The 13122-nt window shown below is 40.4% G+C and overlaps 1 protein-coding gene across 2 annotated transcripts in view; it reads right to left on the reverse strand.

Annotated features, from left to right (window-relative positions):
• SGCD (sarcoglycan delta) overlaps positions 1–12733 on the reverse strand; it is a 426107-nt gene extending 413374 nt beyond the window's left edge. Inside the window, exons 1-2 of one of the 2 annotated variants that reach the window (XM_050793958.1) lie at positions 12193–12727; positions 9838–9883 (exon numbers count right to left, since the gene is read on the reverse strand). In XM_050793958.1, coding sequence (XP_050649915.1) covers positions 9838–9840 — 3 coding nt within the window. In that variant the 5' untranslated portion in view covers positions 9841–9883; positions 12193–12727. Of the gene's footprint in view, positions 1–9837; positions 9884–12192 lie in introns of both variants that reach the window. The other variant, XM_050793959.1, reaches the window with a different exon arrangement.
• Between the last annotated feature and the right edge of the window lie 389 nt (positions 12734–13122).

The raw sequence follows: 13122 nt of genomic DNA on the forward strand, positions 1-13122 counted from the left end.
ATCAATAAATAGTTATATCAGAAGAAGTAAAAACTTATACCGCTTCGTTTTTCCAAAGACACATACAATTATACTAATGCTAAGCAGGCTTAAATCCAAAGCATTACTCCTTCATAAGGCTATTTTCAGTGCTGACCTGTTTATAAACAAATCCATTTGACTTAAGGATCATCTGTTTCTTGCACACAAAATGTAAGAGGATTATATTTCCCAAAGAATGAATACAGTAAAACTTCCTGTTGTTTTACCATTGGATAGGAAGAAACTACCAAAAGACAAGACAATGTTATATAATATAACTGCCCACAATCATTAATTAAATAGTTGTCAAATATTTTAGACGTACAGTTTCCCAAGAAGGTCATTCTGAATGGTCATATTACTAAAGCATACTTTGGAGAGCTGTAACCTCACGGTCTCAGGCATTCAAATGTTCCTACCTGGGATTGCATAGCATTACAGAGTCAAGGCTTGATATTAATTTAACGTAGCAATCTCAAGGGTTGACTCGGACTTGGGCTTGTGAAGAACCTCCTTCGAGGCTGTGTGGCCCTGTGTAACTTCTACCACTTCAGCCACCACCAACACCTCAGTGACTCTGTGATGACTATACAGCCATCTCCAGTAGCCTCATCAGGGCTCAACACCAGTCTGAGGAGCCTCCTACCTTTATACAAATCTCACCCACTGTGAAGTTGTCACAGAGATCTTTGAACCGGGCCCAGCCTACGTGATACCTGGACCTAGCCATTGTCCATCTAATCAAGGAAGCTACATGAGCTTCAAAGTGATGAGTCTGACATCTTCCACAAGTCTTTAATATCTTAACAAAGAAACTGCTCTGATCAGATTCAAGTGGTATTAATTTTATACCATGCTGACTTTCCTTCCTATACTTGGTAAGACTCAAATGGCTACCGTGAAAATCTATTATTGTTCCTCTTACAGGTCATCGAGAAGATATAGGGATGAAAAAGGGTCGTGGGGGCAGGAGCATCCACCACTGGTCCGCTTTGTGAGGCTAAGCACATACTCTAGTCTAACACTATTGAAGTGGTCACTTTTTGTTTGCATCTTTGTTCCCACAGGGCTCTTCTTCAGGAGAACAACAAATGTTTTCCTTTTTTGCCCCCTGGAAATAGTTACAGTATCTACATTACCCATTTGCTGTGCAAAAATGCATTATGTTTTCAGGGATGATTTGTAAACAAACAAACAACAACAACAAAAAACCCAGTAAACTTCTTAAAAACACATCAATGCCATCAAGTTTCCTAATGATCTTTCTTTTGGGCCTGTAAAATTGTATGGGCCATGATCAACTCTACTATAAAGCAGAGCTGAGAACAAGAAGGGGCACTGGCAGACATTTTACTAATGTTCGACTCTGCTTGTCCAACATTATGGAACAAGGCTTCATAATCTCTTGTTCCATAAAGGAATTTATGGGGGTGGGTGCTATGAGTGCAGTTCTCTGTTCAGTTATGCACTGTCAGGGAAAGACATGGCCAAGTACAGAGTTGACCTTCAAAAAAAAAAAATTCCAATCCCAATCTGTTTTTCAACAGTAAAATATTTATGTATTTTGATATCTACTATATACGTCAGTAGGTCCTAGAGATAGAGGACTTCAAAAAGATGAAAATGATCATATTCTGCTTTCATCAAGCTCATATTTTAAGGAGAGATGGACAATAAACAATAATGGACAATAATGAAACCCCTAGAACTAAAGTCAGGTGCTAGGAAGAAACAAAGAGGTACCTGTAAGAGAGAATAGAAGGTGACTCACTCTGGTTATGGAAGGTCATTCTGATAAGGAGACAATTAAGATGATACCTGGGGGTGGAGGCAAGCTTTCAGCAGAAGACAGAGCAAGCACTATGGCCTGAAGAACTCAAGCTCAAGAGTTGGATTGAATGAGCTCAGAGGAGAGGGTGAGAGGTGAGTTTGTAGAAAGAGGTGGGGCACCCCCCAGGTTCTAACAAAGAGTAGAGAAAAATACAGCAAGACTGATGGCTACATTATCTAATTTAAGAATAAGACAAGTGATACAAATCAAGTAAGTTTTTATTTTTTTTGGTGATGCTACAGGTTAAAATTTGGTAAATTTAAAAGTAAACATGAATTATGTAACTATGAAATTATAACCAGTTTATATAAATAGTAGGCATAGGTTCCCTCAAAGACTCATTACGGTTTCCAGAGTTTGTTGTGGAATCTGAGTCATTTTGGATCATCCTGGTACAGAAATAGTCATCCATTAGCCATATGAGTTTTTAGGTCTCTGATTTAAAACTATTTGCTTTCAAGGTTTTTTATTCGGTCATCCACATCAGGCATTAGTCTTGGATCACAAATGTTTGGCACAATTTAGACAATGGTAACAAATTCATCACTTTTAGTTTTGAGGTAACAACATTTCTTACAAAATTCATCCAGAAAAGCAAGCACCTATTTATGTGAACTAGCCCGGGAATGGCGGAATGGCAGTTTCTTTTTATACAAATATTCAGATTAACTTAATAGTTATACATTCCAATTCTTAGCTAAAATATGTAATACCTCACAAATTCAACAAGTGCATGTATTTAAAAGAATCAAAGAACATGCAGTTAAACAATTCTCTCATTCATACCTTCAGCCTCCCTGCACTGAGGCAACCAGTATTATCAACTTATTTCTTGTCCTTATAGAAATGTTTAATACATATTCAGGCTTTATTCAATATAGATGTTCAGTGCATGCGCACGTTTATATATATTTTTTTACACAAACAAGAGCGTATTTTACATAATGTTCTAAATCTAACTTGGTCCACTTAACTAAGTGATAGTCCCATAAAAACATAAAATTAAAAAAAAAAAAAACCACTGTTTTAAATGGTATGGATCTATGATATTTAACTTAACCAGCTCAGAGACAAACAGTGAGGTTGTTGCCAGTCATTTTTTGTTACCTATCATAATGAACATGTGACTTTTTCTACTTGTTCTTGGAAATCAGTCTTGTGAAGAAAACATAGAAAGCAGCAGAAGGGAACAGTGCTGAGGTGTTAAGGAACTCCTGTTTAAGGGATGGTTGGGGAAATCCTGTCCATCCCAGAGAGATCTGAGAACGAAACAAGAAGAAGCAAGAGAGTAAAGCATGAGGATGTCTGGGGAAACATTTCAGTCGGAGGAAACTGGACCAGCAAGTGCAAAGGCCCTGAGGCAGGAGCTCGCTCGGCAGGCGAGGACGACAGTGTGGCTAGATCAGAGTGGACCGGAGGAGGATGTTTGAAAATAAGCCTGGGCACAGGCAGAAGGGGAAAGAAGTGGAAGCTTAGAGCCACAGTAAAAACCTCAGGTATGATACAGAAAGCAACAGTAACCACTGCAGAACCTAGGCATGGAAATGGCATGATCAGATTTTCACTTCAGGATCACTCTAGTGTTCTCTAGGGAATGGGCTGTAGGAGCGAGAATGAAGTTTAGAGAACAGGGGCCCGTGACTACTGCAATCATCTTCAGAGAGGTGACAGTGGCCCAGGCCTGCAGACAGGTGGGTGAGAAGGTGGGGAGTTGCCGTCTTTGGAATCTTGTGGGAAAGCAGAGCTAATAGAATTCTCTGTGGCTTGAGACAAGAGGCGTCGAAAAGGACAGCACTCAAGGAGAACCCCAAGGTTTCAGCATAACCAGCCAGTTGCACAAGGGTAACCCATGGGGAACAACATGAGGATAGAAGGCTTGGAGGGCAGAAGGGGGATGGAGTGTGCAGGGGAATGATGGGGGAAGAGACAGGTGTGTCAATGTTGAAGGCACATGAGATTCCAAAGAGATGGAAGAGGTAGTGATAAGGAGACAGATAAACAAGATCACCACGATGGCACTTGGAAACGAATTTGGACTTCAAGGGGAAGGAAGACTGGGCTTCGGGACATGAATCTTTAAGACTCTAGGATATAAGTATTATTGAAAGCCATAGACATAGAGCATACACATTTCACAAAGGTCCAAATACACCTCTCAGACAAGTCCTGAGAAACCAGATTGCCAGGTCAAAGTGTGTATGTACAGTTTTTAAATAAATATTATCAAAGTGCCACACAAATTGTAATATACCTTGTATTTAAGTTTAAAATATTTATCTCTGATGAACCAAAAGATATTTCAGCATCATTATGAACATCATGATTTCCATCATGATCTAGATGATGCAGATGTATGAGGTACTAGTTGAGGTGCTTTCAGGCAGGTATACTTGTGAAACACACACGCATATTTCTACCAGGAATTAGCAGATACACAAGTGCATACATTCCTGCAACACTATGGGAGATCAATATAATTAAAACTATTTCATAAATGAAGAAACTAAGGTCCTAAGGAATGCAAGAGTATTCTCAAAGACCCCTAGCTAGTAAGTTGGTTAGGGTCTGAACTTAAACTGAGGCCCGGTTTTCTCTCCATTACTCATAGGCTGAAGCAAAGACTTAACTTTTCCTGAATACAAAGTAAGGTATTTAGAATTACCATAGATGCATATTCAGTGTGAAATGCATTTGAAACACTGCCACTACCTGCAAATATGTACTGTCCTTCAGTTCCTCCCCTGATGCTGTTCAAGGCATCTGGGATACATCAATGAGCAAGAACAAAGAGTTCTGATCTCATAGCGGTGGAAAGAGGTAGTGATGGGGAGACAGAAAACAAACATAAACACCAGAGAATATTATACTTATGTCACAAGGAGATGAATGCTATGAGGAAAAGTCCCACCTCCTAAAAAAAAAAAAAAAAAAAAAAAAAGACACAAAAAAAATAGACCAGCAGTACCAGGGGTTGGGGAATACAGCAGGCTCAATATTTAAAAGCATAGGAAAGGTTGACCTCATGGAAAAGGCTATAGTTGAACAAAGACTTGAAGGCATTGCAAGAATTGTTGAAGGTTTGGCTCTACATAAAACTAGCCTGGTCCTTGATGTTGCAAGGTGAAGACCAGAAAAGAATATGTGAACTGAATGCCCTTAGGCAGAAAAAATAATCTCAAACATCTGATCACAGATATAATGATGCCATTTTCATATGGAAAGGATGCTATGTCTACCCCATCATGGCCACTTCTATGGTTAGCTTTCTTAATAGTAGTGGCAGATTCTCTCAGCAAACCAGCTACTTGGTGTTGTACAAGGTCAGTGCTTTCTAAAACCCCATGGATGATTCCCACCAGAACCAGATAATGACAATAGAAGTCAAGCTACTATAGCTCTTCTGTGACTTGGGGACCAACCTGTGTAATAAAATAATAATGAACATGACTCAAACACTTGAGATCAGAGAGTGACACACAAGGCCTAAAGGGAACATGGACTATATAAAATCCAAATCCTTATTTAACAGATGGTAAAACAAGGTTCAGGGAGGTGAAGTGACTTAATCAAGGTCACAGAGTAAGGCAGTAACAAAACTAAAGTCAGCTAAACTGAAAACCAATGAAAACTGAAATTCCAGGTTTCTGTCTTTTCCGCTTGAACTCCTGGTTTCACATTACTTTCACCAACCATCTACACACAGATTTTTTGAGCAATACTTAGAGACAAATTGCAAAAAAAAAAAAAAAATCACTTTTCTAACATAAAGAAAGCACACATAAATGACAAACACTTGTATAATGGTACTATGTACTAGTCATTGTTCTACATGTATTTAATCCTCACAGAGATATAATTAGTACTTGCCTTACGATCATTTCTATTTTACAGTTGAGCCAATGAGAAAGAGTGGTTAAGTAATCTACCCCAAATCTCTTTGCTTGTTAAAGGCATAGCAAGCATTTGAACCCAGAGCGTTTGGCTGGAAAATCTGTTGGTTCATTTCTTATATTCAATGCTTCTAGATAGATGTGAATAATTGATTATAACAATGTGATTACTAATGAAAATAATATTTTTGTGACCGTATTAGCTAGAATTTCTCAATATGGATATTGATTTTAAGACACATTATTGAATACCTATTGAGTGACTACTGTATTCCAGCCAGAGTGCAAGTTACTCTAAGTACAGGTGTTGTGTCCCAGGTCATAAACCATGCTTGATATGTCTCTAAAACCTATACATTTTTACAGCATCACGAAAAGCAGTTACAACAAATTAGGCACATCCTTCTATAGTGATTCAACAGTTATATAAAATTAGAATTGATTCAGTAGATTCTCCCTTGACAATTATGTTTGGCAAGAATCTTTAGCTATTGCCTGTGCTCTCAAATGCTTGCAATGAAACCTGTGGTCTGAAAGGAAATGCTCATCTCATTTTTGGTCATTTCATGTTTTTGGTTTTTTTTTTGTTTCTTTGTTTGTTTTTTTAATCAAAGTTTCTGGAAACAAGCATGATAAAAATAGCTAAACAGCATGCATTTTTCTAAGCACCTGCATGCTTTCATGTAGATATGTATATACGTATGTATGTCTATTGAGGTATAGTTTACTTCTAGTAAAATAAACAGATATTAGCTATATAACCCAATGAGTTTTATAAATCTGAACATCTTTGGGAACAATATTCAAACAGGAGAGGGAATGTTTCTATCACCCGAGAAAATTCCTTTGTTCCTCCTCTTAATCAATTCCCATCCCCAGAGGCGGTGACTGCTCTGATTTCTATCACATTTGATGTTTTCAGTCTTAGCTATAATCCGATGAGGTGGTTCTAACTTTGAGGCCTGGATTCTCGGCCACCATACTGTCCTCCTGCAACTCTGCTCAACACAGACTTAGACCATCTCAATAGTGTTCTCTGAGAGAATGAAGCCACAACTTAATTATGCCCTAACTTCTCTCCCATGCATCTAGAATATACACCACCCTTGAGAAAACAGAGAACACGGTCACTCAAATCACTGTCTACTTTCTTTGGATCAGTTGAGAAACTCTACTTAGAAAAATAGAGCAGACAAATGTAAACATGTACAGGTCAGATGGTGGGGTCAATGAATGAGGTGGGCATATGCCCTCTCAAAAGAACAGGAGCTGACCACAGCCCACCAGCCACTGTGCCCAAGAAATTACACAGGGAATGCCTGTCATCTTCAGCTTTTTCTAGAAGATTGACATCATGATATCTTAGGATGTTTCCATGTTTGGTAACTAAGTCAATTAAAACAAACAAACAAACAAACAAAAAAACACTTGGTGAGTCAAAACGTACCCACAGTCCAAGTCTTTGGGTTGCTGGCTTATGACCTGCTGTTTGGATCAGCAGCCTGGAAACATCCGAGATGGGGGGTGGGGACACAAACTTTTGAAGGTCTCAGCCAATGTTAGGAGTTAATCTTTCTCATTACCTGGTAAAAATTATGCTGTCCAGACACTGGCCTATTATCAATATTCCCGACCCCTGAGGGAAGCAGATAAGTACTTTGGTAAACACACACTGAACAAATAACAAAAAGAAACTTGCGAGGGTGAATGGAATCCAATAAAGAAATAGAGGGAAAGGGCTAGAAAGATTATAGAACACGAGAGAGAAGAGAAGTCAACCATAGGTAACAATAGGAATGAAAAGAACACAGTGTGGCTCTGTTCCTCGCTGTCCTTACCCTGGAGCAATCTTCTTTCATTGAATACGCAGTGCCAATACCACAACCCCAATGAGGGTTAGTACAAGATCTTGTCGAGTGATTCGTTTAGAGAGAGGAGCTTACCCTGATATTTATTTACTCTGAACTCAAAGAATCGTTTTGGTGGCTGAATACATCAACTCCAGCAAGTAACAGCAGGGTTTCCAGGCATTCACAATATATTATTTGGAAGTCAAGGTGCTCACAAGACAGTCTGATACTATCACACTGGCAAGGAAAAGTGGTCTGAGCAAGGAGGGAGTTTCTAATCCCTGGCAATATAGTTTTTATCAGGGAATTGTGCTTGCTCTAATAGGTGCCATTGCTTTATCAGGGAAAAAGAAGAATAAAGTGATTGCATCCGTATCCTCCTACACATCCTGAGCTCCATTAATACAACCTCCAACAAAGCTTTCTGAGCAAACCAATCTCACAGGATTTATACACTAAGTGAACCATGGTGACATGCTCCTCCCCAGTCCTACAGACCTGTCTGAGAGGCAGGTCAGAGGCTACAGCTTACACGGTTTCCTTTATATGAGGCAGTTCACACTCTGCAACAGGAATTTGAAACAATAATGAAGACCTTTCTGTGTGGCAAGAAAAGTGAAACAAAGGGAAATGTGGAATCTCTAGAGAAATTTGGGCAACATAGGAAAAGTAACCCAGACAATTCAGAGTAAAACATCCTCTCCTTTGTTGATTGTCTGAACTCTTCATTTTTACCTCGATCTACCTTCTTCACTCTTTGTCGATTTGCCTGGTGCTATCTCAGTTCATCTTAACTATATGTATTAATATATTTGACATATTTAAGTGCTTACTGTGTGCAAAGGACAATGCTAAGTGCATTATCTGTACAATCTCACAACACACTATGAGGCAGATACTACTGTCATGTCTATTTTAGACATTAGAAAATCGGGACACATTTTGGAGATGATGTAACTTGCCTACGGCCACACAGCCAGGACCCCAGTCTGCGTTTGAGGCAGACCCTGAGCTCAGTTCACAATATAACCACTTTTCTTCCACAGCAAGATGATACCCCCTTCTGTTTTTTTTTTTCTTTCTTGCTGTGCTTCCTCTCCCTACAATCACCCTCTTCCTTTTTGGTTAACAGATGTGTGAAGTCCTCACCATGGGTGTGCATTGTTCAGATGACTAAGTTGAGTTCAATGAGCCATAGTTTTTGTCAGGAGAAGGCTCACTGAAATATGTTCAGAGAAGAGTAAAGAAAGAGAGCAGCAAAAGTTGGAGAAATGGGTGAAATGACTCAAGATGCCCACCCTTAAGGGAGACAGACTAAGAGTTATTCTTAAAGAAAAGGAAGAGCCTCAGAATTACAAAAATCATAGGTTGTGAAAACAGAAAACAATTCAGAGGTATCAGATCATCTTACAGATGGGAAATCTGAGATCTGAAGATGAATGGAGCCAAACCTGAGCTAAGATTTCTGACTACCTCTACCTTTCCTCCCTCTCTCAACCCCACTTCTGCTCCTAGTACCAGTACGTTCCTCAGACGTGGCTTAGGAAACTATCCAAGATGCTTGAAACCAGAAGTGTTTCTGACTTCAGATTTTTTGGATTTTGGAATATTTGCATTATACTTACAATTGAACATTCCAAATCTGAAAATCCAAAATCTGAAATGTTCCAATAAATAATGCCTTTGAGCACCATGTCAGTGCTCAAAAAATTTTAAATTTTGGAACGCTTCAGAGTTCAGATTTTTGGATTTGGGAAGCTCAACACATGTACAATCAACAATGTAGTATGTGCCCTTGGAGTTTTTTTTGAGATGGAGTCTTGCTCTGTCACCCAGGCTAGAGTGCAGTGGTGCCATCTCGGCTCCTGCAAGCTCCGCCTCCTGGGTTCACGCCTTTCTCCTGCCTCAGCCTCCGGAGTAGCTGGGACTACAGGTGCCCGCCATCACGTCCGGCTAATTTTTGGTATTTTTAGTATAGATGGGGTTTCACCACATTAGCCAGGATGGTCTCGATCTCCTGACCTCGTGATCCACCCGCCTCGGCCTCCCAAAGTTCTGGGATTACAGGCATGAGTCACTGTGCCCGGCCTGGAGATTTTTTAAAATAAAAAAGTAAAATTAAAGACATGTCTTCACCAGGATAAGGCATATATAACACTTTGTTCTCTCTTTCGAAAGTTTATGTTAATAAGAAAATGACCATGGGCAGGGCCTTGAACAAGCTTTGCTCCCGGGAATTACTCACCATCTCCACCTGGTCCCTTCACTCAACACTCCCGGCAGTAATGTCTCTGCAAGGAACAAATATGGGTTAAAAATAAGGCCTTAAGAGCCTGCCCCCTCCTTGCCTAGGAAATCTGAACCCTCAGGCAATGCCATTCTTAAAAAATGTGCTTTCTGATTACTTCCAGAAGGCAGGGCAGGCTGACCATGCAGTCTACTGTGGTGAGGTGGCTAAAACAATTCTCTTCACCAAGGCCACCGAGTATCTGCACACTTTCAGTCCAACAAATCAGTGCCTGGTGGCTTTGGCTGTTTCTAATATGTGTGTTTCATTCCTGTGCCGAGGGCTCCTCCCTGCACTCTCACTGCCCAGTTTGTGGTGTGGCCATTCCTCGCCCTTCACTGCCTCCACCTCTGCCCTGGATTTCTTCCTCTGTATCCTTCTCCCTTCTGCTGCTTACTTTTTCTCTTCAGATGTCAAAGGGAGCTTGACTTTTCCCTACTTTACTTCTAAAAAAGAGAGAAACTATAGAGTTTCTACCAAGTTTCAGGCACTGCTCTTTATAATCCTGCAACCTGGAGTTGCTATTTCACGCCTCTTCTGCTCAATGCTTGATGCACGCTAAATATAGAGGAGTATGACACCCGAGCTCATGGAAGGCTCCCTTTTTCATTGGCAGTGGGCTTGGCTGTGGTTCATGGCAGTTCCTAATCTGTCTTGGCATTTTTCTCACTCATTAGGCACTTTAGGAGAAAAAAAATAAGGTCACAGTCCATCCTGACTTCTAACTACACCCCCTTCCTTTCCTCAAATCCTGAGGTCCCCAAACCCTCCCCACACCACCCCAATACAAACATGAAATTAATAAAAGAAAATGTTCATGAGCCATCTCTTAGAATAAAGATATCCTGCTGCCAGTCCTGTCCCAGTTCCCTCCTCCAAGTACAACACTGTGGAAGAAAAAAGAAAATTGCTGGCTGAAAATCCTGACCTTCTACCAATAGGACAGAATGTGTGCCTTCTCACTCTAGGTCCTATGCAGAGGAAGCAATGAGAAACGCTGGCTCTCCACTTTTCTTTCAGCATTAACCTCAGGCTCTTCTATTAGCTACTTGTTTAAAGATTGTAAGACACAAGTAAATGCACACCTGTTGTCACAGAGATCTACCCTAAGAGGTCTAGTCACTCCTTAGCTACTCAAGAAGTATCCAAGATTCCATTCATTCGTCCATCTCCCCAACTAGACTCTTCGCCAAGCCCCCTTCGGAAAAAACCAATGTTGTCACAGATTGCTGCGCTAGTAATCGTAAAGCAGTTGTAAGGTTTAGCTTGGCTTTGGGCCGAACCAGTCTCTCAAATGCAATGACATTGTATTGTGTGTTTGCTAAATGCTGTACTTAAAACAAGGTATAGCTTTCCAATGACAGAATGTCTGTATTGCAAGAGTTGATGAGGAAGCACCAAAACTGAGGAAGAAAACTGAGACCCCTGTTGTGCTGAAAATTTTCAAAACTTTGATTTTTATAAAAAGCTCTTTTTCAGTAAGGTGCAAAATAAGACCAAGCAATCAATGAAATAAAATTCACACCATTATGTCTCTGTCCTTTAAGAAGTATTTTGAGTAAACTGCCATTTTCTGTTACTTTTTTATTATCTATGTTTCCTAAAATACAGAAGTGTTTTTGAGAGTAAAACTGCAAATTACTTCAAGTGAGAAAATTAGAAATGATTATAGGAACAGAATTACAAACGTTGATCCAGCATACTTCTAGGCAAATATATCACTGACAGTCAAATCCCAGATAATGACAGTCAAACTCCTATAGAAAAGATTTTAGAAATCCATACACACATATCTGTTTCGACACTCTGAAAGTGTCATCCAACCTAGAAACTTCAAACTCTGATTCCCTCCTAAATGAGAGCCATTTTCTGCTATGTAAAAAAAAAAAAAAAAAAAAAAAGAAAAAAGAAAAACCTCCCCGTTAAAACTCTTGTGAAGCAAAGTACACAGTTTCATCTAAAATTATCTTCCTTGCCAGTGAACGGCCCTTCCACGCAGAAAGGAAAAGTTACAGATGGTTGGAGCAGGGTGACAACATAAGGAATTCACATACTTCTCTTTACACAATAATGTTGCCAGCTAAATCCTAACTTTCAAAAAAAGTCTCTGCCCTGCCGAAAATCAGACCTTAAAGGGGGAAACGCACAGATTGGAGCCCCACGCCAATTGTTTACATGACCGAGTTCTAACTTGCTAATTCACACACACACACATGCACACACTAAAAACTCGGAGTGGCTGCAAACATAGCAGGCAGACAGCTTAGAAAGTGAACAGACGCGTGCAAACGCAAGAACTGAACAGTACCCTACCTCTCTTGTCCGTTTCACAAACCGGCCGATGAAAACCGCCCGTGATCCCAGGGCGTGCTGAGCAGCTCTGAAGGAGGTGGCCACTCGGCCCGCTGAGTGTGAGCAGGCCCAGCCTGTGCTCAGAAGCTGCCCCAGTCAGATTTTCCAACTGCAGAACTGCAGCCAAGTCCCTGCCCATGCCTGAAGAATTTCCTGAACAGCATTCCCGTTCTTTTTCTGTCTGCTTTGAAACCGTACTCTGTACTTCAGTATGACTTTGTCAGACCGACTCACAGCTACTGGGCTGTCTCCAGTTATCAATGGGAAACACATGTGTCAAGCAGCGGCTCACTCCCCTGCAACAGCGCTCACGGTGTCTGCCGGGCTCATACTCACAACCAGAAAGAAAACTGCTTCTACAACCAATTCTGATTTTTCAGCCATTCTCCACACAGCCTCTGCTCTGTAGTGCTAGATACTGGAGATAAGTCCTCTCTTTCTTCTGCTCAACACTGCTCCTTTTTCACTTGCTCCTTACCCTTGAGTCCCCAGCTGACCCCTGTCAGCCCCCTGAGCTCTTGCCAGTCCTGATAACAAGCTTATTACAGCTGAGAGATGTAAATTCTAATTTGTTCTCCCTACCTGCCGCTTCCTAAGTCTTTGCTCAAAATTTCAATTGCTGGAGGGGGAGCAATATTTTTAGCATTTCCACACTGGTACAGTTCTTCGGAGCTGTCCCCTCAACCTGATATGTACATCTTTTGCTACAGCAACTAAAAATAATGCAATTATTTTTCAGGCACTTTTGTTGCTCTCTGCTCTGTAAAAGTGCTGGTCCAAAAATGTAACATTTTATAGGCTGTTGCAATGTGTGTTATGGTTATGGAAAATAGAAAAGAATGTACTTTGAATCAGAATGCGTCCTAATTCTGTGCACCTGTGAGTATTTCT

The sequence above is a fragment of the Macaca thibetana genome, chromosome 6, assembly GCF_024542745.1.
Source record: "Macaca thibetana thibetana isolate TM-01 chromosome 6, ASM2454274v1, whole genome shotgun sequence".
In the NCBI taxonomy this organism is placed as follows: Eukaryota; Metazoa; Chordata; class Mammalia; order Primates; family Cercopithecidae; genus Macaca; species Macaca thibetana.